General features: G+C 41.5%; 3 protein-coding genes across 9 annotated transcripts in view; 1 reads left to right on the forward strand and 2 right to left on the reverse strand.

The window, feature by feature from the left end:
- INTS13 (integrator complex subunit 13) overlaps positions 1-386 on the reverse strand; it is a 38,519-nt gene extending 38,133 nt beyond the window's left edge. The window contains exon 1 of one of the 3 annotated variants that reach the window (XM_044994159.1): positions 178-386. The gene's annotated coding sequence lies outside the window, so the exon portion shown is untranslated. Of the gene's footprint in view, positions 1-4; positions 123-177 lie in introns of those variants that run through there. The other 2 variants (XM_044994123.1, XM_044994168.1) reach the window with 2 other exon arrangements.
- FGFR1OP2 (FGFR1 oncogene partner 2) lies at positions 114-23,424 on the forward strand. Of its 4 annotated transcripts, XM_044994224.1 has the most exons (7): positions 118-329; positions 5,751-5,887; positions 6,830-6,947; positions 8,347-8,489; positions 11,749-11,862; positions 15,086-15,235; positions 23,186-23,313. In XM_044994224.1, the coding sequence occupies exons 1-6, from the start codon at positions 326-328 to the stop codon at positions 15,221-15,223; spliced, it is 654 nt and encodes a 217-aa protein (XP_044850159.1). In that variant the 5' UTR covers positions 118-325; the 3' UTR covers positions 15,224-15,235; positions 23,186-23,313. The 4 variants fall into 4 exon arrangements, with proteins under 4 accessions (XP_044850140.1, XP_044850159.1, XP_044850154.1 ...); XM_044994205.1 differs by lacking the exon at positions 15,086-15,235 and having other exon boundaries at positions 114-329; positions 23,186-23,424; XM_044994219.1 differs by lacking the exon at positions 23,186-23,313 and having other exon boundaries at positions 121-329; positions 15,086-17,799.
- Positions 21,705-26,441, reverse strand: part of TM7SF3 (transmembrane 7 superfamily member 3) — a 30,792-nt gene continuing 26,055 nt past the window's right edge. For both annotated transcript variants that reach the window (XM_044994190.1, XM_044994197.1), the window contains exons 11-12: positions 25,130-25,292; positions 21,705-24,259 (exon numbers count right to left, since the gene is read on the reverse strand). In XM_044994190.1, coding sequence (XP_044850125.1) covers positions 23,997-24,259; positions 25,130-25,292 — 426 coding nt within the window. In that variant the 3' untranslated portion in view covers positions 21,705-23,996. The remainder of the gene's footprint in view (positions 24,260-25,129; positions 25,293-26,441) is intronic.

Raw genomic sequence — 26,441 nt, forward strand, 5'->3', positions numbered from 1 at the left:
CTACCGTAACCACAGCGATATCGCGAGACTCACCCACCGTCCGTAGAGCCTCTCGCGGGACTTCCCAAGGGGCTCGCAAGAGAAACTGACACTCTCGCGATATTTGGCTGTGGCACTTTACCACAAGCCGAGCAGGTGGAAAGGGCTGGAAGTCTCGCGATATCTAGTCGCTGTTACCTCCCGGCGGGTGGCTGTGGTTGTGGAGCGTCTCGCTCCCCCCTCATGGGGTCTCTCCTCCGCCTGGCGCCTCCCCCCGCACTCGCCGCTCTTTGAAGCGGCGGCCTCCGCCCGCTCGCGGCGCCTAGCGCTGCCGGCGCCACCGGCTATGAGTGAGTCGGGGAGGGCTACGGGGAGCGGGGCTGGGGGCGCTGCGCTCAGCCGGGGGAGGCGGCGGCGGCGGCGTTTGTGACGTTCGGGCGCCTGTGGCCGTGCCCGGTGAACGTTAGCCAGGGAGGGCCTCGCCCACCCGCGCGCGCCCTTGATATCGCGATACGTGCCGCTGTCGTGAGGTAACATTATCGGGCGCTGCCGCCCGCCTTCCTGCCCCGCCCGGCGCGCGACGCTGCGGCACCAAAACAGCCCTGTGGGGCAACCGGAGCCTGACGACGTCACGCTGGGGCAGCCCCCCCCCCCGCTCTCCTAGGGCTACGGTCCCGAACACCGGTGCTCGCCCAGCGGCATCGCTTAAACATTTTGCTGTCCGACGCGGAGGGATTTGCCTGATAAACGTACGCAGGGGGGGATGCTGCTCGCTCTGGGTTTTACGAGAGGTTGCGTGCAGGGCTCGCCCAGACGTGCCTTTGCCCAAGCGCTGTATGGTAAAACTGTTCCGTGTTTGAAAATTAATCATCAAAAGGGAGAGAAATAAACCGAGCAGAGAGGTTTTTAGATACAGGAAAGATACAGGAAGGTTGTGTGTGTGTGTGTGGGGGGGGGTTAGTATGTTGTTAAGGCAACTGAGTTTGATAAGATTCAAAGTAATTAGTGACAAAAAGAACAGGAGTACTTGTGGCACCTTAAAGACTAACAAATTTATTTTAGCATGAGCTTTCGTGAGCTGCAGCTCACTTCTTCGGATGCATAGAATGGAACACACAGACAGGAGATATTTATACATACAGAGAACATGAAAAGGTGGAAGTATGCATACCAACAGGAAGAGTCTAATCGTCAGCAGGAGGAAAAACACTTTTTGAAGTGATAATTAAGATGGCCCATAGAAGGTGTGAGGAGAACTTAACATAGGGAAATAGATTCAATTAGTGTAATGACCCAACCATTCCCAGTCTTTGTTTAGGCCACAGTTAATTGTCTAGTTTGCATATTAATTCAAGTTCAGCAGTTTCTCTTTGGAGTCTGTTTTTGAGGTTTTTTTGTTGCAAAATTGCCACCTTCAAGTCTGTCACTGAGTGGTTAGAGAGGTTGAAGTGTTCTCTCACTGGTTTTTGAATGTTATGATTCCTGATGTCAGATTCTTTTGCGTAGAGACTGTCCGGTTTGGCCAATGTACATGGCAGAGGGGCGTTGCTGGCACATGATGGCATATATCACGTTGGTATAGTTAGCGACAGGAAGTGGCAAGAAGGGAGCATGTAGGTGGCTGTATTGCTGTGCTGTCAGAGCTGTTGATCTTGTTCTGTGCTAACCCTGACATTTCTGAAATCAGTGAAAAGGCATCTAAATGGCAAGTGGATATCTCAAGCCAGGCATTTCCTTGGGGAAGGAGGGAGGCTGCAGTTGTCATAGAATCTAAGATTGTAAGTGTTAAGTTTATTGCCCCTAATGGTTGCAAAGAAAACCTTCCAGATATATAGATTCAGTGATGTACCGGTATTCCCAACTCTGTAGACAGACTGGTCACATCTCTACTCAAGTTGAAAATGTTTTTTCCAAAGCACAGCCCAAACTGCTGAGTAGAAAGTCTCATAAACTCTGTGCTGTAGGGATTATCCTTTAATGATTGTACAGTGCCCAGCCTAGTGGGTTCCTGGCTTATGGTTCCAAGAATGTCAGTCTGTGTGTCACTCTGAAAACTAAAATGAATGTACAGTGTGATGTGATGGAAGCAGCTACAAGTATGGTTGAAAGTTCACTATGTTTGGAATCTCAACCAGGTTCAGTCTGTTACTGTCTAATTTTTACTTTCTTAAGCCGTTTCAGCTGTTTTACACACATGGCATTACAAATTGCTCCCATGTGACAGCACAGGCTTTCAGCTATTGGTAAATAATAATCTCCCACTCAAAGACACTAACATCAGAACTGGGAGTATCTTCTGCACTATCTGGGATCCCGCTATTTTTGGTGGGACGTATGTTGCTGTATTTCTCCTGGACTTGCCCCTAAATGTGAGCTGTGCACAAGAAGTCCCCCAGAGCTATGAAACCATACATCCTGCATAAACATTTCACAGGCTTTCTTGAGTCATTCACTGTCATTCAGAACCTTGCTGGTTCTGCTACAAAGGAGCTTTTTACTGCAATGTAGAAAGGGCAAAATTGATTATTTGCCTAGAAAGGTGCATCAGCACTGAAAAGTCCAGTAAAGGTGTAGTTGAATCAAAGTTAATGATATATAAGCTCCAATATAGACTGCAAAAAATGTTTCTCCTGTAAGGTGTGAGGCTCCATTCATAGTGGGCTGGAAAATTAAATGAAAGAACAATTTTTAAACTATCTAAATATGGTTCTGGATTACCTTGCTTCTATCACAGTTTTGCCAGCCTGTGTGGCCAAACTTTTTGTGTTTGTTGTTGTAAGTGTTCTCACCTAGAAAGAACAAGAACACAGATTGGGAGTGGGAAAAAAAAACACATGAGCCAACTCCTCATTAATATTCATAAAAAACCCCTAATATTGGCCCGATTAAGACAAAATAAATCAATCTGATTGTATCTGGCAACACACACAATTCTAAAGAACTTGGCTAGGTACCGCAAACGGAAAAGCATAACCCACAAGATTAACTGTTAAAGATGCACCTGTTAAACAGGAAAGACTTAACTTTTTCCTGTAAACGTTTGTAGTGTTAACAGCCATTTACACATTTACAGCCAGCCTGCATCTGCCAGTTTTTAAGTGAAACTTACTTGCTGAATAAACAAGTTTTTTTCCATTCTCTACCAATGGGATCCCTGAAAAGTCACTTGGCTACCTTTACATAAATACAAAAGTAAACATGTTTGTATATTACATGTTGTATTCAGGGCAGAGAGGGAATCTCCGGTGAGATTAATCAAATTAAAACGTCTGTATAATTTAAATAGATATCAAAATCTTTGCAGAATTAGATTTGCAGCATATTCTTAAAATGCAGGAACGCTGTTGAGCAATCATAAAATTATTCTCTCTTTTTTTCCCCCCCTGATCATAGTAAGGTAGGAATGGGGATGATTTTGCTTCACGTGTAAATGTTTGATTCATTGAATCATTCTCCATCTTAACCAGCACATCCTGGACTAGTCTGTCAGAATAATCAGTAGTGAAATAGGGGCTTCATTAGGATCTGCTTAAAATCTTGGCTGTGATTTTTCAAAGGGGCTTAAGGGAGTTAAGCTCCCAACTCTTATTGACTTTTTCAGGGAAGTTTGGTACCTAAATGACCTCTTGTGCTTTTGAAAATATCCCCCTTGGCATGTGTTCGGTAAGCATGCTCAGAAGTTACTATTTTAATAGTTTATAATTTTCCCCAAGGCAAATAAAAGCCCTACTCTTCATTGAGGGCTACTACACCGCTACCTCGATATAACGCTACCCGATATAACACGAATTTGGATATAACGCGGTAAAGCAGTGCTCCGGGGAGGCGGGGCTGCGCATCAAAGCAAGTTCAATATAACACGGTTTCACCTGTAACGCGGTAAGACTTTTTGGCTCCCAAGGACAGCGTTATGTCGAGGTTGAGGTGTATTATGCCAAGATTCAAACTCTTGCTGTCTTTTTACTGTAGCTCTTTTTACTGCTCAAAAGCATGAGCAGGTTTTTTTTAATAGAAAAAGTGTGTGGGTTTTCCTCCATACTCTGAACTAAAAAATGACTGAAGAGACTTTGCATCAAAATCTCCATATAAGAAACCAAATATAATCTGAGTACCAAGACTAAGGGTATAAAATCTCATAAGGCCAATGTTTTTCAAATTTGAATATATACAGTTTTGCTACCTTAGCCATAGTGAGGGACTGGTCACGATGACTGTAATGATAGATCACAAAGTTTTAATTGATTTCCATATGTTCATTTTGTGTCCTAAATTGATGTGTTACTCAGTTCAGTTAAAAAGTCCATATTTTGACGTGAGGAAAGTATATGCAATGGTAGCCAGAGCCACTTTTAGACATAGATAAAAATCATCTATTCTGGGCCTCCAAATTTTTCCCTGGGTGATTTCCTCTTGCCTGGTTAGTGGTCACCTCTACACTCAAGATTCATAAAAATGTACCTTTATTCCTAGCCTTTCAGCATCAGTTCTAGATTTCTCCCCTCTCAAATACATCACTGGGACCTTAAAATATATGGGAGGGGGGGAATGACACAACTTTTAAGCTTCAACACCACAAGGTCTTCAGTAACCAAATTTAGAAATAAATTTTTATTTTCCTCTTTTCATATACACTTCCCAAAAAGGCTATTGCAAGTCACACTATTGTCTCTGCAAGTCCTCCAGAATTCTATCCTTCCTGCTTATCCTTCTTTGCAAGAAGTTGGTCTTCATGTCTCATATTGACTGCTGTAATACCTTCTGGAGGAACGAGCCAGAACAATAATCCAAAATGAAGGTGCCAGCTCTGAACACATCTGCCCCTCTTTTCTTTGCTCTAGTTTTCCTTCTCGTTCCATATTAAATTCCAGCTATTCTACTTTCAGAATAGCAAACAACCTATGGTTCCATCTCTGCCTTGTATTACTGAATTTTATGGGATAAATTTAAGTCTCAGAAACAGAACTCTCTGGATGTCCTTTGAACATAGTGTTCCATTATTAAGATTGCCAGGAAATTAGCTGCAGTAATCTGGTTGAAGTGTAAATAAAGGGGAAAAGTGCTATCCCTGTATTTTTGATGGCCTTTAATGAGGTCAGGGTTTCTCAAACAGAGGTCGCCGCTTGTGTAGGGAAAGCCCCTGGTGGGCCAGGCCGGTTCGTTTGCCTGCCCCGTCCGCAGGTCTGGCCGATCGCGGCTCCCAGTGGCTGCGGATCGCTGCTCTGGGTCAATGGGGGGCTGCTGGAAGTGGCGGCCAGTACATCCCTCAGCCCGTGCCGCTTCCAGCAGCTCCCATTGGCCCGGACCAGCGATCCGCGGCCACTGGGAGCCGTGATCGGCCAGATCTGCGGACGGGGTAGGTAAATGAACTGGCCTGGCCCGCCAGGGGCTTTCCCTACACAAGCGGCGACTTCTGTTTGAGAAACCCTGAATTAGGTGTCTTGAATTTCAGTTAATATAACATAACTTTTTGTAATAGCAAAAGTTTCATTTCCTCTCTTGGCTGTGGTGAATTTGGGGGATTAAAGGTGGGTGAAGGAAATGGGGGGGCCTCAGGGTTCCATGAGGGATGCAGAGTTTCCTTGTTCCCCAGGAGAAAATAGTTCCTGCAATGTGAGGATGTTTCTCCTTATTTGGGGATGAGGGAAAGACTGTATCTGACTGCTTCTGAGTTAATGAAAACACATTTGATGTGTTTGAGGTATGACATGGTGGTGAGACAGCTGCATGATAAATTGTCCTTGTCTTGGAAATAATTAAATTTATTTTTTTAGAAATGAGTTGCACAATTGAGAAAGCCCTAGCTGATGCTAAAGCACTAGTAGAGCGACTAAGAGAACATGACAACGCAGCAGAAGCTCTTATTGAACAGACTACAGCTCTCAACAAGCGGGTGGAAGCGATGAAGCAGGTTTGTGTTCCCATTTTGCTTACTCACTTAAAGACACTTTGAAAACACTTGAAACATCGCTATTTTAAAACTGGTTTAAATATTGTCGACTCCTACAGTATAGTGCATTATCTGTTTAATATCCAGGACCTCCTCTGGTGATCTCATGGGCATTGAGATGAAATCTGTGATCCAATAGGTCTCTTGTCTCTAGTAATTATGATTCTACAAACAAAGTACTTGACGGTTACTATGACCCCATCCTGCAAACATGTACTTGCTTAAAGTTAAGCATGATCCTGTGTCTGTAGGATTGGGTTTTATGATTTATTTTGGCACTTTCAGTGTCCATGTGCTGCTCTTCTGTGAAGTAGTTAAATGTAGCTTAATATTTTTGCTTAATTTTGCACATCTCAGCTAATACATTGTTCTTCTGCAAGTCTCTATACAAAAATCTCCTTGTTTTCCCTTGCATAAGTATTCTCATCTCATCTTTAGATTTTCTTCTGTGACAAAGTATCCTGTTCATCTTATTTTGAGTGGGTAATAATTTCCTCTCTGCTGTTATCTTAACCAATGGATATTACTAGATTCCATGGGTGGGTCAGTGGTGATAAAGGCTCTGTGGTATCTACGTTTGGGAGACCCATCCTGTCATATTAACAATTTCAGTAAAGTAGAAAAACTAATAAATGTGTTATCTTTATTTTAAAGTTGTGAAGTAAATGATACATCTCAGGGGAATTATAATGGTCAGCAGAACCTTCAGACATAAGATTATTAAAAATTAGCTCATGTTAATGGTCTTTAAATGTTTGTTAATTAATAATAAGCAGTGTATCAAAAGGGCTATTTAATATTGGTCAGATTCCAACTTTGAAACTAGTCAGTCAGGACTAATACACTTGCTTGCCTTCATTTACACAAGAAATTTTTGTTTTTAAATCTGTTTAATTCTACTAGTACCAAGAAGAAATTCAAGAACTTAATGAGGTAGCAAGACATCGGCCTCGATCTACATTAGTAATGGGTATCCAGCAGGAAAACAGGCAGATCAGAGAACTGCAACAGGAAAATAAAGGTGAAGCTTAATATTTTCTTCTTTAAGGATCTGATCTTGCTCCATTGAAATCAGTGGGAGTTTTGTCATTGACTTCAATGGATGTAGGATCGTATCCTAAGAAATTTCTCTTCTAATCTTAAATTCTTCTAGTACAGGGGTTCTCAAACTTCATTGCACCACGACCCCCTTCCGACAACAAAAATTACTACATGACCCGAGGAGGGGGACCGAAGCCCGAGCCCCACTGCTCCAGGCAAGAGGACCAAAGCTGAAGCCCGAGGGATTCAGCCCCGGGCAGGGGGCCTGTAACCTGAGCCCCACCACCCAGGCTAAAGCCCTCTGGCTTTGGCTTCAGCCCCGGGTCCCAGCAAGTCTAAGCCAGCCCTGGTGACCCCATTAAAATGGGGTTGGGACCCACTTTGGGGTCCCACCCCACAGTTTGAGAACTGCTGTTCTAGTATAAACAGTCATATACACACACTGGTTGTGTAGACATTTGGCTTCTTTATTACAATGGTGAACAAAAAAAAAACAATTCAGGCATACTATTTTTCCTTTGAGATTTTTAAAATGTAGTTTTGCTGGCAATTTTCTATAGGTCTTATAGCTCTTATTTATCCTGTGACTTGACTATTATTCACTGTTATTATACAGACTATATCTATCTCTGTGTGTGTGTGTGTGTGTATATATGTATATATGTGTATATATATATATATATATATATAATATCTCTTACTGTTAAGAAAATAACTTATTTATGTACAGGGGAGGCTTCTACTTCTTTTTTAAAAAATAGTCTAATGAAATGTCTTCTGACTTGATGGTTTTGGGGTACTCTAAGCAAGGGGGCACTTACAGATTTATATTCACCATGCTCTTGTCTCATGTAGGAAGTTATCTACCTGTTTGTAGGGCACTAGAAACTCAAAGATCAGCCCTGCTTACTAAGTACAATTCCACTCCCTTTATTAATTTTGTAATGGTTAATTGCTTTGAGCTTTTGGTGCAGAAAAGCTTAGTTTTGTGAAAATTAACTGCTGGTGCTATATACCGAAGAATCACAAAATATTGTATCTCAAAACAAAACAAAGTTTTGCTCACGTTTGAAGTCAAACAAACTCTGCAGAGTTACAGATCAAAATAGTAACCTAAGTAACTTCCTGATGGACTCTGCACTGGGTGTTTTAAGTGGAGCACTAGGAGTGAGATCCTTACCCTTTTCTCTGGCCACTTGACTCCAGTTAAAAGGGCTGGAGCAGCATAAAGGGACTCTATAGGTTCTGGCTGTGGGAGAACTTCTCAGCACAAGTGCTATGCAGACTTTGTTTGGTGGTGTCTAAGAGCTTGTATTAGTTTTCTCCTATGAAGTATTTTTGCATGCATGTCTTGAAGCAATTTTTAATTGTTTTTGTAGAACTACGTACATCTCTCGAAGAACATCAGTCTGCTTTGGAACTCATAATGAGCAAATACAGAGAGCAGATGTTTAGGCTGCTCATGGCCAGCAAAAAGGATGATCCCGGTATAATAACGAAGTTGAAAGAGCAACATTCCATGGTAATATGTTTTTAAAAAAAAATTCTAACTTGTAGTCGTGTGTCAATATAATAAGATAATTGAGCAAATGTCATTTTGTATTAAAAAGTGCATTAGCAATTCCCAAGTTTTATAGCATAGCCTACTTAAACATGGACAGGAAGCTTGTTCAGACTAACAGATCAATCTTACTAGATGCTTGTGATGTGTGTTTAGGCATTTATCAAAGAGCATTTCATTACTACATTTCCATAATTCTCTTTTTCCTCTCGTAGACCTGGGGGAGGGGGAGGGAGAGAGGCAGCTGTGCCATATTGGACTCTTGGCTATCATAGTCTCCAGTAATAATTTAGATCAGCTCAGTGTTCCAGCATGCACTTGTGACTTTTAATGGCTTCTGTGATCAGTGCTGGGTCAATAAGGTAAGCCTTGTTTTATTCAATATTCAACCGCTTTTCTGAAGGTATTAAACTAGTTTTGAAAAAACCCTTGGGAGAACCTTCTGAATATTGAATAACCAGGCTTACATTTCTTCTCTTCTCCCACCCCTTCAGGCAGGCTTCCTGTTTCAGCACTAATCAGAGATGCTATGGAGTAACCAGTGCATTGTAGGATGTCTGAGTGGATCTGGAAGTTGTCCATATTGGGTGAGCTGCTTGATTATCCTGGAAAGCTAGAAGAGCAAAGGGTTACTAAAAGCCAATGTTTTTCTAACCTGCCATCAGTAGGATATATATGTATGTATGTATGAGGCTATTCAGCTCCTAGTTAAGGCTGACACATGTTATTTTGGTTTTTCACTTTTTTAATAGGCTTTGCCAGAAGGTGACAATGTTCAATTAATCTTTTTAAAGTAATTAATACATGTATTTAAATTGTACCTTTGTAAGATGGCACAATAAACTCTTCATTAATGGAAAGTACTGTAACAATTGCAGTACTTTCCATTTCATTAGAAGAGCTATTGAAATAGATTTTTACATACAAGTAATAGAATAATAAACGTTGCTAGGTACCAGAAGTAACTTCACAGATAAACGCTGAGAATAAAACAGTGGGATATTCCCTCAGTTCATTGGAGTTTCCAGTTAACCTTTCGGGTTAAAAATCGGAAAAACTCCCTCTGTGGAAGAGAGAGTTTCAAATAGAATGTAACATTAGGAGTTAAAAAAATGTAGGTACTATAAAGTGAGTTTGTGTCTAGAAAAGTATGAAGATGAAGCATTAAAAGAAACTGCATTTGTTTCAGTAACAGTTTAAATCCTAAGCAAGGAAACTATACATCTCCCTCTGATTTAAGCCAAGAGTATTTTATTTGTGGAAAGTATTATTATAGCAGAGACATTTCAGGGCCCTCTTGATCTTTTTGGTCCAATTCAGTCCCATTTAGTATGTCCGTTGGGGAGACTTTAATGTGTCTAGATGCCTGGAATTTCACCATTTGTACTTCTTACTAAGTCTGTATAATCAGTAATGTTGGATAACCTTGAAGTGCAGTCTAAAAGCGTCCATCTCTTATGGGCATTAAGAATATAATTACTCCAAATTTTGTGTCCAAGGAATTAATCTTGCCACTTGGTAGAACACTGTTCACTGGTAAAGTAACTGTTGGCACTTGTCTACTGAAGTTTTCCACATTGCTTTCTGCAATTAAATTTTTTTTCAAACAGAAACTGGAATAAATATTTTCAAATATCATATATACCAAAAAAAAATCTGTATGGTGTTAAGTTGTGAAAACTGGTCTAAATATGGTGTAGAAATATGCTCTGTTTCCTGCTACGAACAGTTTAATCGTAAACTTCCTAAAAACTGGTTTGACTATTTAAAAAAAAAATTCTTTTGCAGGCACTTGATCCTTGCTGTGCCATATGGTAACTTTTAAAACAACCAAATATTTCAAACAACAGAGCTATTGCAACTCAAACACTAGTTACTGCACACCTTTTAACTTTTTTTGTAGTACTTTAAAATTAAAGTTTACATCCATATTAACATTGTAATGACTCTAAACTAGTGATTGAAATGTGTCCTTGTAACAACCCTGAAGGACTCCTCCTCATCAGTGCAGCTCAACATGTCCATGAAGCACTTAATTATGGTCTGGAGAGGAGGCAGTTGGCAGCAAATCAGAATGTACATTTTAAAATTGGGTGGTTTGTTTTTTTTTGTTTTCTTTTTTTCCCAGATCTTATTTAGTTTTACTTTACCTTTTTGAAAATAGTAAACAATAGAAGAATATTATTATTGTGACCCAAAACAAAAAAAAAATTCCATATCTCTTGTAGCAGATGTCCTGAAGATCAGGCATATTTAGCAAGATCATGGGCTTTTTCAAGCCTCTGCAATACGTAGGCACAATGGGGCAAGCTAAAGATGGAATTAACTTTGTAACTTACTTATTAAAGCCTAAACATTATTTCAACTTTTTTAATAGTTACGCTTTTGATTTCAACTTTATTTTAATATAAACCCTCCTGGGATATACAAGGAGTTCCTTTGTTTTGGGGAATCGTTTGAGCTTTGTTGTTTAACTAATATTTGGCTTTCAGATGCTCTTGAATGATTTTAGTGTAGCCATACTATTCTGATGTCATCAGATATACTAAGCAAAGCAGAGTTTAAATGGAATACATCAAAATCAATAGGTGCAGAAAATGGTGTAGGCGATATGGGTGACATGCTTTCCTCTGGTTTGGTGTAGAATCAATTCCCCAGCATGGTGGGGGGAGATGACAATGGGGGACTAATCTTCCAGGTGAGGTGTAAAATAGAAAATTTTGACCAAAGAACAGATGTGTCCTTTAGTGGGCAGGCAAGATAACAAAGATTGATTAAAGTACAAGCATAGATGAAGGACACCTCACAAAAACTAGAAGTTGTCTGGACCATCCCACAATGGAAGTAGTAGATGTACTGCAAGGACTGTTAGGAATGAACAAGAGCAAAGAAATTATTACTACCTCTGTAGGGATTATGTGGTCAGTTTTGGTGATACTGTAACAAGCTTGATCCAAACTTCCACAGGCATGAGACTGAAGAAGCCTTTTGCTAAGATGACTTTCTTCTTTTAAGTTTACTGGATAAATTATGTCACAGTAATATTAGTTAATGTTGGAACGTTGTGGGGCTTTTTTTTTTTTTTACTGCTAGATCTAAATTATTGTAGAATTCAAACTTCTGATAGCTGGCACAGTAGTTTAAAATGCAGTTAATGCTCACTTTTATTAATGCAGGAAAGAATATATTGGTAAAGCTTTTTATTTCACTTATGGTTTAGGAGCTACAAGTGCATGTGGACCAAATTACAGAAATGGCAGCAGTAATGAGAAGAGCCATTGAAATTGATGAGCAGCAGGGTTGCAAAGAGCAGGAGCGTATTTTTCAGCTTGAAGTAAGTATTACATCAAAGAAGCTGTGGCAGCAACAAGGTTTTCTCTTCCCACCTCTGCTGCTAAATGCACTGAGGCAAGTGTTATCACATTTTGAAATAAAATTACAATGTAACATGTATTCTTAAAGCAGAGGAACTTTGTAGCTTTGAAATGCTCCCTTGCTCAACATTACAAGGGTTTGCTCAAACTTAAAGCTCTCTCTTTATTTGACCACCTGTTATATATCTTTTTTTTTAATCTACATCCCGTTTTTGGCATTAAACATATTTATTTTGCTTGGCCCATCTCCTCTCTCTATCTGGTTTTAGTCATGGTGACAGAAGCAAGTAATTGAAGTGCAGAGTTGCTAAAATAAATGTTTATATGAGAACTGGGCTACATACTATCTACATATTATGCCTAGGCTTAATTGAGTGCATTGGGACCATGCTCAGCTTATATATCACTGGAATTAGCCTTTAATACAACATTTCCTTTTCCTGGCCACCTCTCCCCCCTCTTTCTTTTCTCTATTTATTCTTCTAGTTGCACTACTTGACCACTGTGAAAATTCTTTGTTGCTATCCTGGTATGATAAATTGGGAATATGCCTGTTCAGTTTATGAATTGTGTGAGATTATGAAGCCTATATTTGTGTCAGGCTGCAAACTCTCCATTTTGAAATTGCAGCCTTTTGCTTTCTCTGTGGTCTGTCTGCCTCCATGTAGGGTTGCAAATGCCAAAGGCTGGTGGCAAAACAACAATAGAGGGTAATTGTCTCAAGTACCCAATCACTGGAAATATAGTCACTCTAGACAAGAGACTGGTCCCTGCCCTGAAGAACAGCTTTAGCAGGTGGGAAGTGACTTTGTGCTCATACAGGGAAGATGGCATGAGTGTCACCTGACAGATGGTGAAGGTTTTAAAAGAGCACAGGCTGGTCTCTGCTTGAAGGCTGTTTTCTGCAGTCTGTGAGGGAGAGCTCACTTCCCTTGTGACAGCATGCATGAGGCAGGGGATACCCTGCCCACCTTGCAGAATCCAGATTATTCTTCAACCACTTCCAACAGAAAGGTGAGCTAGTGAAAGAGATTGTGGTTAAGATGTTTTATTGTTTTCCATAGACTGTTTTCTCCTGTGCTTTACAGGATTAAGTATGAAAGAGCATAAAGGTGTTAAACCAGGGGTGGGCAAAATACAGCCTGTGGGCCAGATCCGGCCCGTCTAACATTTCTTTCCAGCCCGCCATGACTAACATTTCTGTCCGGCCTCCTCTGCCCCTCGTGATCTCTGAGTCTGGGCTGCTAAAAGTCCCGCGGTGCAGTGGGGAGCTCAGGCAGGCTGCAGGCCTGCCGTGGCCCCATACCGCTCCCGAAAGTGGCTGGCTGCTCCTGGCGTATCTCCGTGTGCTGCCCCTCCCCCATCACTGTCCTCACAGCTCTCATGGGCTGGAAACCGGCCAATGGGAGCTGCAGGGCTGGTGCTTGCGAGCGCAGGCAGTGCACAGAAATGTGCCAGCAGCAGCCGGCCGCAGCCGCTTCCGGGAGCAGCATGGGGCCATGGCATGCGGGCAGCCTGCCTGAGTCCAGCTGCACCGCCGGCCGGGAGCCACCTGTGGTAAGCGCCTCCCAGCCAGAGCCTGCATCTCGCACCCTCTCCTGCACTCCAACCCCGTCCCAGGTCAGAACCGCCTCCTGCACCCAAACTCCCTCCCAGACCTCACACTCCCTCCATAAATATAGTAGAAATGTGCGGCCTGTGATGGCTTACCAAAATTAGTGCGCACCCCATGTTAGACTGTACAAAGTGTAAACTGTAAGTGTGTATGCATCAGAACTGCTGCACTGTAAACTGGAGGCGTCACACCTTTTGGGTGGCATTCTGGGAAAGGGGTGGGTTTAAGTGCAGGGGAGTCAGTGCTGAGCTAAGAAGGGGTAGGTGGCTGGATAGTGGGTTCACACTCAGAAGGGGTGCCAGTTAGAAGAGAGGTGCCCTGAGATTGGGGCAGTGGCTCAACTCCACTCAGGCTCCAGAAGCTTAACGCACCTTAGGGGATCTAGAGCATAAAGGCCTGGGTTCCTCTCACATCAGTTCTGGGCACTCACTAGATTCTGAGAGACACTTGTCCAAATATTTTCCTTGGCTCCAGTTGTCTACCTTGACTTTGTTGCAGAGAATATTGCATCTGTGTCCAGACTAGAGAGAGCCTTACCAGTAGTGCTTCTTTGTGCCCTTTACAGAATGCTATGCTATTCAGCTTAATTAAGGATCTGTATGAACCATTCAAATAACTATTTTCAACATTCATCACCTCTAACCATGAAGTCTGCAAAGCCAGTAATTTTGAAGAAGAAAGCTTAATCTTCTCTACACCTTCTGCCATTTTAATCCCACATGGCAAAGGATGCTTTGCATTCTTGGTTTTCAGACTCCACTTCTGTTCTATGTAAATTTTCTGATCCTGTTGTTCCCATCATTAGTGCCACCCAAAACAATCTCATCTCATGACAAAATTAACAAAATGTAAGATATTATTGAATTAGCTTGATCTAATTTATTTTTATGCTCCTGTTTGCATTATACTCTATTTGGACAATAAGCTTTGCTCTGTTTCCAACTCTTGTGATTTTTTTCATGAGTCCTGCACTAGGATGTTTTATGTAAAGTTCCAGCTCCTAGAGAAATGATTGAGAGTTTCAGCTTTCATTTTTAAACAATTAAATTTTTAGCCCTCATGGTTGTAGACAAAAGCTTTCAAAATGTGACAGGAGTGTATCCTGAAGGTTCAGAAACCAGAAGACAAATAGCCTCCAACCCACATGCATGTCTTTGTCTTAAAAAATATTTTTGGGGTCGCTTTTTGAATGTTTGGGGTAGGCAGTGCAGCTTTCTGGTTATGTGCTTGCACAATGCTTTGCCACAGAGAAATGTTTTAAATAAGGGTTTTCCCATTGAGGATCAGGGAGAAAAAAATCTTAGCTTAACTTAAATTTAAGCATTGTTTAAAAAAATATCTTCCTTTGAACACTTTTCTTGATACTGAAGATACCTGTTCAGTACAACAAAAAATAGAACTCCTAAATACTCCCTCACTCTCAAATCACAGGTTAATGTAAGACTACTTTCTTCCTCTTCCATCCCAAACAATTAATCTCCTCCCCAAATAATCTTATTTTCATTTTCTTTGTCTTGATTTCCATCTGGAATTATTTTAAGTGTCTTTTTTATTTTGGCATGTTTTAGCAAGAAAACAAAGGCCTGAGGGAAATCCTTCAGATCACCAGAGAATCATTCCTGAATCTCAAGAAAGAAGATGTATCGGAGAGTACATCTCTGTCAGCATTAGTAACAAGCAGTGATCTGAGCCTGAGGAAGAGCTGAAGATTCTGTGAAGTCAGCAAACTTTGTTGCACATTTAACAGCTTAGGGTATCAGGGTTCACTTGTCAAGCATTTGTTACTGAATAGGGCACCAGAAAGCTCCTGTATCTTAAATCAGACTTCAGGTTAATGCTTTATACAGTGTGCAGTATATCAAGGTTTTTAGCACCAGATTAGTTGATTGCCATAGACCTAACTCTTGTAGGAAATTGCTTCTCAATACAGTTATGGAATTGGAGATTTTGTATTAATCCATTCAAAACAAATGACAAGCTAAACAGTCACATATAGAAAATGTGTATAAGCTACTGATCATAAAAAGGACACCTGCCTAAATAACATGACACTTGAAATCAGTCTCCTTGGCCAAGAGTAGTTAAAGTAACAGGTAGACCCTATGTACTATCCATGTTGCTGTTTTTCTTTTAATGAATTTTATAGTCAAAACTACCTTTCGCAACAGGAATTGGTAATACTAAGGGCCTAATCCAATTCCTGGTTGAAGTCAGTGGAAACACAGACCTGAAGAATCCCGCTTCAAAATATGATCATCACTTGCATTTGGTATGGCAGTTAGGAAATAGCTAATTTAAAATGACAAATCTTGTTATTCCTAATGCTGTTAATCTTTATCAGCACTCAGCAGTAAACCAACTTGTAAATAATATTTAATATGAGAAGGTACTTTCTGTAGGTATCCACAGTATGTTCTGCTCATACGTATGAGCAGTTCTAAATACTTCTGTTAAAGTATTTTGCAGATACTGAATCTATTTTTAAATTGTTTCAGTAACATTAAAAGAGATGCTCCCATCTTGCTCAGTTCTTTCTGTAGCCAATCACCTTTAGAGAGGGGAAAAGGTTCAGACTTTTGTTTCAAAACTGTAGAGGACTAGGTTGGTCTGTTTCTAGTCTGTAACTAGATGTTTGTTCATCACAACTTGGGAAGCTGCGGTTGGGAAACACCCAAACTGAAGTAGCTGAAATAAGGTATACTGAAAGAACCATTTGAGGAAGCTGGGACTGTAGCAGGCTCTAATAGTGCTATTAATCCCTCACTTTCATGAGGTACTAAAAATGTTTTTAAAGTTTGCTTCAACTCCCTTTATAGACTGAGTTGTGCTTTTAACATGCTTCACTGAGCAAAATAGGGCCTGTTCTTTAAGTCCTGAGGCAAATGCAGAAATGAAAAGTTCGCACTTCCCAATTAAACTGTTGGAATCAGATTAAATGGGCTACATGTGCTGCAGTATGTAGGTGTGAAGTGAAAAGCAGAGGAAATAACTTTTGCATGGCTTTTGTCCTTTGAGTGTTAATTTGACAAATTGCTTCCCTGAATAAGAAAAGGAGGTAAAAACCCTCAATTGATGTGTGTGGCTTCCTTTGCATATTTTTTCTGGCATGTAAAAAATTTCATAATTTTAAAGTGAATCTTCCAATATGTATAGTAAAAGCCTTCACCAAAAATTGTTATACACACAAGCACTAGCCAAATCTAAATACTTTGGGAGCTCAAACTTTCACATAGCAAAAGTTGTTTGAATCCTAGTAATCTGCTACTCAAGCTTCATTTGATAAATCAGATTAAATACTGTAAATGTAAACTAATATTTTTTTTCAAATTAAAAAACCCCAAAACTCTTGAGCCCTTGTAGGCTAAAATGTATCACGATATAAATGTCTAAGACTGAATTATTAGCCTGTGGAAAAACTTGGGTTTATAAAGTTAATGTTAGTAGCATCACTATATCAATGGTTCAAATTCACATAACTTCCCCTCCCTTGAAGTGAAGTGATTAAAAATCTTTTTAATACTTGACTTAATTTGTATGAACTTGCTTGGTGAAGATTGTAAATATGCAAGTTAGTCATTGAAATGACTGAACTGCTCCTATGGAAGTGATAAAAGGCATTGTAATGATGAGAACTAACTGTGGATCAAATTCTCCAAACTTTTAAAGGAATCTTGCTTTTTACAAAATAAGTTTTTATAAAAATTATTGAAAAGATCACTAGCTCTGTTTCTTGACAGTGACTACACAATCAGCATCCTATCTTTTGGTTTAGGAACTTAAACTTCATGTTATAGAATGCCTCTATTGTATCAGCATTTGAAAGATTTTATTTCCATTTGAGAGCTGTAAAAAAATAAGTTTCCCTTTAGCCCTTACTGACTGGTGTCAAAAGCCATCTTAAATTTTATCTTGAGCATATTTTATATTTTTAAAAATGAAATTTCCTAGCTTGTATAACAGAGGAAGCTGTTAGTCTGTGGCAATTCCTTAAGGTTGCTCTATTATGAAACAATGCTTGATTAGTGCTTATCTTTGTAAATACAAAACATGATTTTAATTTATCTATTCCTAGTCTTGACCTACATGTATTGATATTTCTCCCTATCCATCCCCAAAACAAACTCAATTTTAGGGTTTTAAATACATTTCACATTGTGTGGAGTGACTACTTTCCATCACATACCCACTATTTTTGTAATGCAGATGCTTGAAGTGAACATATGGCTGGGAATGTGTATTGTACAGTAGATTTATTTTATGAATAAAGATGACTGAAAATGTAGATGGCTTAATGATTAAAGCAACATTAGCAAAATGTACCATTCAAGAATGAGCATGCTTAGTATTTTATATTTATAGAAAAGATGTCTAATTAGTGGGGTCATGGCCTTCCCTGAACTTCCTTTAAATGTTAAGGAGGCAGGTTTTCTTGTAAAGTGACAAGGAACTAAAATTTGAAAATCAAATGTACTTTTCACTTAATCTCTGTAGACTCTAGTCAGTTGGACAAGTAGCTGCCTAGTCACTTTCAAAGGTTGTCATGCAGCTTTCAAACCAAGTATTACAGCAGTTTGCTATTACAGAACACTTTTCAAAATTTAAGAAAAATGAATTTTTTGTAAACACTTAGCTAAAATCTGACTTCCTTCAGGGTTTAAAAATGAATTATTTACATCAGCATTCAGGTTGCTACTTCTATGAACATTAACTCACATGTATAATAGAAAGTTGGGTGATTACTAGGGCTGTTTAATTGCAGTTAATTCACACAATTAACTAAAATGTAATTGATAATAGTTTTTAATCAGTGTTAAATAGCGGATGTTTTCTACATTTTCAAATTGATTTCAATTACAACACACAATGAAGTGTATAGTACTCACTTTTACAAATACTTTCACTTATAAAAATAAATAGTATTTCAATTCACCTCATACAAGTTACATAACTGCACTCAAACAATGTAAAACTTTAGCGCTGACAAATCCAATCAGTCTCACTTGTTCAGCCAATTGCTAAGACAAATACATTTGTTTACATTTACAGGAGATAATGCTGCCTGCTTCTTATTTACAGTGTCAGCTGAAAGTGAGAGCAGGTGTTTGCATAGCACTTTTGTAGCCACAATTGCAAGGTATTTACATGCTAGATATGCTAAACATTCATATGCCCCTTCATGCTTCAGCCCCCATTCCAGAGGTCATGCTGATGGCACATTAAAAAAAACTGAATTAAATAATTGACTGAACTCCCTGGGGGAGAATTGTATGTCTCGTGCTCTGTTTTACTCACATTCTGCCATATATTTCGTGTATGGTAGTCTGAGATGACCTAGCACATGTTCATTTTTAAGAACACTTTCACAGCAGATTTGACAAAATGCAAAGGTACCAGTGTGAGATTTCTAAAGATAGCTACAGCACTCGACCCAAGGTTTAAGAATCTGAAGTGCCTTCCAAAGTCTGAGCGGGACAAGGTGTAGAACATGCTTTCCAGAAGTCTTAAAAGAGCAACATACTAATGTGGAAACTACAGAACCCAAACCACCAAAAAAGAAAATCCATCTTCTGCTAGTGGCATCTGAGTCAAATGATGAAAATGGACATGCAGCAGGCCTCACTGCTTTGGATTGTGATCAGGAAGAAATCAGCAGCAGCAAGGGAACACATCCTCTGGAATGGTGGTTGACGCATGAAGAGACATAGGAATCTTTAGTGCCTCTGGCACATAAATATCCTGACACTGGCTACAACAGTGCCATGTGAACACCTGTTCTCACTTTCAGGTGACATTGTAAACAAGAAGTAGGCAGCATTATCTTCTGCCAATGTAAACAAACTTGTTTGAGTGATTGGCTGAACAAGAAGTAGGCCTGAGTGGACTTGTAGGCTGTAAAGATTTACATCTGAATGCTGTTTTTTGTACATAATTCTACATTTGTAAGTTCAACTTTCATGATAGAGTGCACTGCTGTACTTGTATTAGGTGAATTGAAAAATACTTGTTTACAGTACAAATATTTGTAATAAAAAATAAAGTGAGCACTGTACACTTGTAATTGAAATCAATATATTTGAAAATGTAGAAAACATCCACAAATATTTAAATGGTATTTTATTAATAGTGCAATTAATTGCAATTTTTTTTTATTGCTTGACATGTTCTTTACTGGATTTAAGTTTTAAAACTTATTTCAAGCTGTTTTAGAACTTGGAGGTTTTATTGAACTAAATATGGAGTTGGTCAGTACAGTAGCCTCTTTAGTTTCAAATTCAATCTCATGCTGTCTCTATATTATCTTCACTAGACTGTAGATTTTGTATTGATAATACCTAAATGCATTAGGGGTAGTAGTGGGAAATTAGAGGGCCTGAGAGCTGCGTAGGGTAGGGAAGGCTGGGATAGATAGATTTTTTTTTTTAAATGATGCATCAAAGTTCTGAAACTTGTCACTTAACCATTTAAAAAAAATAGGCTAGTTCATGGCTGAGCTTTTGTTTCAGGTTGACTGTATACACTAGTTGAGTTTACATTCTGCTCATGCTTTTAGCATAAGAACTAAAAAGATTCTTGAATAAAAACAGATTCTGGAACAATTCTGCAGCCACAGGGCCCTGAATACAACCATCCCCTCAACCATCAGTACTGTTCCCACTGGCTGACATTTACAACAATCTTAGAGTGCTTTACAAACCGACGTGCATTATAGTGATAATTTCACATTACATTGACAAACAGCGCACACTGTGGAGAATCTGACCCTTGCTCTCTGGCCTACATTGTGGAAATGGACAGGGCCCATTTTCTCTCACCCAAAACGAGTAGTCCTAATGATTAAAGGAGGTAGGATACTGGCCATGCCACAACTATCCCTTAAAAAGTAAGGGTCAGCCCCAAGAAGCCTTCGTGGTTTGAGGGAAGAAGTAGCTCTAAAGTCCTGGTTGTTAAAAAGTTGTCATAGCAAAGTAAGAGTTTAGTGCTGGTAATTGACTACAGGGCCGCCCAGAGGGGGGGGGCAAGAGGGGCAATTTGCCCCAGGCCCTGAACCCCACATGGGCCCCCACCAGTGTTTTTCAGGGCCCCTGGAGCGGGGTTCTTCGCTCGCTCCGGGGGGGCCGGAAAACTCTTGCGGGGCCGGGCGCAGGAGCTTCTTCTGCTCCCGATCTTCGCCGGCGGCGGGTCCTTCCGCTCCGGGGCAGAAGGACCCCGCGCTGGCGAATTACCGCCGAAGACGGAGCAGGACCCGCCGCCGAGTTCAGCTCGGTCTTCGGCGGTAATTCGGCGGCGGGGGGTCCTTCCCTTCCGGGACCCGCCGCCGAAGTGCCCTGAAGACCCGCGGCGGGGGCCCCCCTCTGCCGAATTACCACCGAAGACCGGGCTGCACTTCGGCGGCGGGTCCCGCTTCGGTGGTAATTCGGCGGGGGGGGGGGGGGGGGCGCCGCCGCAGGTCTTCGGGGCACTTCGGCGGCGGGTACCGGAACGGAAGGGCCCCCCGCTGCCGAAGACCCCGGGCTCCTGGAATCCTCTGGGCGGCCCTGATTGACTACAGTAATGTTGTTACAGCAGCAGTGCTTCATTAAGTTGACCTAGTGCCAGGGCACGTGGGCTTTGTTTTAGAAGGGGAGCTTGGTGTCATGTTAATCTTTAACAAATCATGACATGAATTCATAAGTAGGCATAGGGAACAATGCTGGAAAACATGGAGCAGTGCTGAGGGTAGAGTTACAAAAACCACTGCAAAAGGCCATTTCTCAGAGCACTCAAGTGGATTAGAAAAAGCTTTGCTCAAAATTCAAGAGGATGGTCACAGTTTTAAGGCTGTGACTGGGACACAGGAGATCTGATTTTCATTCCCATCCCTGCCAATATTTTCCTGTGTGACCTTAGGCAAGTTGCTTAATCAATTTCCTCGATGTGTAAAATATAGCTATAGTTTTCTTTCTCCAAATCTTTGATTATGGTGTAAGATCTTTGGGGCAGGGACTCTGAGCACAACGTGGCCCAGATCTCAGATGGGAACTCACAATTTTACTGTACAAAAGATAAAATGAAGCCTCTATACTCACCTTTTCAATGTCTCCACAAGAGACTTACAGAACAGATAAAAGGTGTTTCCACAGATTGGTTTTGATCATGTTTGTACCAAAGGTGGTAAAACCCTCTACAAGAGCAGACTTCAATTCCACGTACTCTTAAAAAAAATCTTTATTATAAAAGATAGGAACAAATGCAACTCATATTTTCTCTTTCACAATGTTAATCATGGCAATCATAAAAACAAGGTAAACATATACAAGGGTAGTTTTATATCCAAGTTAAGTGTTTGCTACTTTGGCCATCAGATGTGGCAAAGTTACTCAGTATCATCAGTGCTATAAAAGGTAGTCAGTGAGCAGCAGTCCAGTAGATGATGAGAAACAGGTTTCCCCTCGAGACACTTGAAAGACAGCATGTTCAGGACCATATCTTCAACTGGTGCAAGTCAACATAGTTCTATTGATTTCACTTGAGCTATGCTATAATCTGGCCCTTGCGTTTTAGCTCCCACAATGAATGACTGATTTAAGATTAAGTTAAATCAGCCTTTGAAGAAACTGTGAAACTATGCCACATCTTTCTGTACTAATTTTCACCCCATAATGAACATTTTAAAAATTAGCTTAAGTAGTATTAAAATGGTCTGAAGTATCAAGATTTCAAGGGAAGGCTGCTGCTTCTTGTTAAAGTTCTGGTCCACTCATGCCATCAGATGTTTTGCAGCTTTCAAAAGCTATAGTTAAAAACTTGATTCTTTTACCACTTTGTAATTCAAGGTGGTATCCCATATTGAAAGAATTTCAGTTTAGCCATCAAGTTGCACTGGTAAGTTTAGTATTTTACTATTTGTTAGTGGTTGTTCTAATACAAAGTTGAAGAGCATTACAACAAAGCAAGAGAGGTCAATGCTGTTTGCTGCCTAGGAGTTAGAGGTATACAAGTGGGGGTGATGAGGGACGAGGAAGGAGGTACAACTGCCTGCCATAAGCTAGATCAGGACTTGGGAGGTATGGACTTTATTGCCACACACACACGCAAGGGAAAGGACTGCATTTGGAGGCCGGGAAGGAGGAGCTGGAGGAAAGCTTGGATTTGTGGTTTTACTGAGTGATCCAAACTAAGCCACTCTTGTTCACTTCTCCAGCAGTGATTAAAAAGAAAAGGACACTAGCTCTCGGGAATATGAAGGATGGTCTGGTAACTCCTTTCTCACACAGTGTGCTAACTGGAGTGTCAGAGAAGTGTATGTATTACCAACCAGCAAGGCTTCAGGTGGATACTTTACCTGCAGTAAATTCTTCCTATCCTCAACCCAAGAGGGGAGGGAAAAGCACTGATTAAGAGGCAGGGTTAGTGTTTTGAGCAAGCTCAAAAAAAAATCTGCATTTCAATACAGAAGTGCTGAATTTGAGGTTATTCTTCTGTGAAGAGCTAACTCAATCAATTCTCAGGAACCAAAGCTATTTACAAAGTACAGTAGCTGAAACAAGGAGGCCATTAGCCCTTAGGTGTTCCTAGCTCTAAGAAGCAATTAGGGAAGCTAAAGCAAGGGAGGGGACTCTTGTGTTCGATCAGCAAGCCATCATCTCTGACAACTTACAACTCCAGCTTTGCCTCTCTGCTTCTTGTAGGACTCAGGGCAACTCTTCAAGCAGAGACCAGACAAGCATCTTGGTACTGAAAGGACGTCATCCCACCCCAAAGATAGATTAAAAGGGAAGGTGAAAAGGAGCCTTCTTATTCGATTTCTGAGGCAGAGTCCAGTTGCTGAACACACAGGAATACAAATATTAATCCAGTGCAATTAAAACGCAAGTACTGTACAGTTTGTGATGGTTCACAAACCTATTAAAGACCTATTAAAAATGTTTCATACCAATATTGAAGGTTTAATAGTTATTGAAGTAGCCTAACTGCAGTGTCTTCACATCTAGTCTGTCTTTAGTATTTCTTCCCTTGTATGTTCTGCATAGGATGCTCATGTCTGGTGAGAATCAAGGTGGTCTCTTGAAAATCCATTACAAGATACAAGGGAAGAGTTTTGACATTGCACATATTTAAATCACAAGTTACCTTCTCAGGCTTTTGTTTTTAGACTTCACATACCTAAACATTTCCAATAAACACAACAAGACTCACAAAGAGAAACACCTTGGTCATTGCACTCAAATATACTCCACCCTTACTGCAAGGTCTCTGCGGGAACCAGAAGTTTTTACAGCAGGACAAGTGGGCCACTGAGAAAGAGCACAGGACAGCATTCAGCGTATCAGCTAGATAAAGGTTTGTCTTCCACGTCCAGCATACACTGTAGCTTTGTTAAGCAGGATTAGGTCATAAGAACACCAAGTCAGCATTGCTGGAGAGATGCTGGTCATCACCAGCTCAGTTTAGATGCTTAGAGCCCTTTTGAGTAGCTATCAATGTGCACCATTTGGTTAATTACAGAAGCAATGGAGTTCTTTCCCCAGCTGGCTGCTCTTTTCGGAAGAACTCCTTGATCTGCGATAGTTTATTATGGATCCTCTCTCTCAGAGGAGGGATGTGGTGGCTAGGATCCAGGATGTTAGTAATCCTGCGCTCCCTTTCTCGCTTCCAGATACGATAAGGGTGTGGTGGGAAGGGTACCTCACGTCTCTCTCGGCGAAGCTGCACCATTATTCCACCGACTGCCAGCATCCCCCATACTGCCAAGATGATGAAATCTATAGGGGAATAGGAAGCCATTCATTCAAACAGTATCAGAATAAAGGGATTTCCCCACTCCAGCGACATTGCTTTTGTGGGGGGAAAAGGTCAGGCTCAGATTTAGATGCTGATTTGCATACTGACATGGCTTGGAGCAGGTTGTCATAGGGGAATGGAAAAATACAGGGCTGGGTACCTACTACACACACAGTATGTTTGTAGAGGGAGAGGGTGCTCTTGTAGTTGAAGTACAGGACTGAGTTAAACTTAACAAGTCCAGTTTTGCCTTGCTACTTCTTATAGGACTCTGGGCAACTCACTAAACTCCATTGCTACATCTATAAATAGGAGATCATTTGTCTCAAGCATGTTGTGGTAATTAAGATTTTTTTTTTTTAAAGTGAAGATTAGTATGTGGGGAGAAAAAGTTTCCCAAACCAGTTCTTAAATCATTAAATGGACACCTTAGCCTTGGCATGATCCAGGCATTTGTTACAGGATTCACACTGGGTAAAAGTTAGCCTCTCTTAAAATTGGATTGGAATTTGGGATCTTACAGAAGCCCAGAGCCTTTAGTTGCATCTGGGGGTCACGTACTTCAGCCCATCCTCGCCAAGTAGCCTGGAGCTGCTCTAAAGAAAGTTGCAAAACCCACCTCCTCACCCATTAAGTTACATTCATAGAAAAGCCTCAAAAAAATCCCTCAGTGGAAAGGAAGAGAGAGAACAGTCATCTTAATTCATGGGAGGTGCTCACATACCACAACGCAGAGACCATGGAAGTACCAGATAGCTATGGCGCCAGAAGGAGTAGCTCTTCTCAGTAAAAGCTTCCGAGTCATTTCACTTACTTAGTAGTTTGTGAAGAGACAAAACCTAATTACTTACCATTTGTTTGGAAGGGCACGTTGGTGTAAGCTTGGCTGAAATCATCATTCAGAATCCTCCTGAGTAGGTCCAATGTGATGTAAGCGAGGCTTGTGTACAGGTAACAAGCAATAGCTAAGATGACTGAATAAGAGCCTATTATGCCACAGGCCAATATGTTCAGCTACAAAGACAGAAAGGTCAGATCTTTCAGTAGCCAGCTAAAGAACATTCTCTTTTTATCTTTTCCGCACAGGGAGAGTTCTGTTCTACCCTGTCTTCCCTCCTGTGTTCCCCATTTTTATTTGTTTCAAAACACTTGTTGCAGCTTGTTTCAGTGTACGTCTACACTGCGGCAGGGCAATTGCAGCACGTGTAGACATACCCGAGTTTGTTATTAAGTTTGCTAGATCAGAGTCGTGAAGCAATGGCAGCTTGAGCTGTACAAGCCCGACCAGGACCCTAGATGTGTACTCTAGTGCAGTGTTTTTCAAAGTTTGGGTGGGTCACAGCATGTAAGGCAGTGGGTTGCCCAGGATCCCTAGCGGCTCTGGTCAGCACCTATCTGTTCCGATAGCGCACTGTGCCCCGGAAGTGGTCAGCAGCAGGTCTGGCTTCTAGGCAGGGGGGCCATGGGGCTCCGCGTGCTGCCCTCGCCCCGAGCACTGGCTCCACACTCCTGGCCAATGGGAGCAGGGAGGGGAGGTGCCCTAGGTGAGAGCTGCGCAGAGCTGGTTGCACGCCTCTGCCTAGGAGCCAGACCTGCTGCTGCCCATTTCTGGGGCGCAGCGCGGTCTGTGGTGCCAGGACTGGCGGGAAGCCTGCCTCTGCATCCCGGCTGGGCCACTGACCGGGAGCCACTAGAGGCAAGTCCGTGCCCCAGTCCCTAATCCCCTGCCCCAGCCCTGAACCCCCGCAAACCCAGAACCCCTTCCTGCACCCCAAACCCCTCATCCTCAGCCCCATCCCAGAGCCCGCACCCCCAACCCAGAGCCCTAACCCCCCCCGTACCTCAACCGAAGTGGGTCATGACACCATTTTAATGGGGTCACCAGGACTGGCTTACGCTAGCTGGGCCTGGGACCAAATCCAAAGCCTGAGCCCAACCGCCCCTGGCTGAAGCTGAAGCTGAAGCTGAGCGCTTCGGCCCTGGGTGGTGGGGCTCAGGTTGCAGGCCCCCTCTTGGGGCTGAAGTGCTTGGGCTTAGATTTTGGGCCCCCACCCGTCCCCGGCGATGATTGGGCTTTGACTTTGGCCCCCTACCTGTAGCAGCAGGGCTCAAGCTCCAGCTTTGGTCCTCCCTCCGGGGGTCGTGTAGTAATAAGGGATCGCA

This window comes from Mauremys mutica, chromosome 1, assembly GCF_020497125.1.
Source record: "Mauremys mutica isolate MM-2020 ecotype Southern chromosome 1, ASM2049712v1, whole genome shotgun sequence".
Classification (NCBI taxonomy): domain Eukaryota; kingdom Metazoa; phylum Chordata; order Testudines; family Geoemydidae; genus Mauremys; species Mauremys mutica.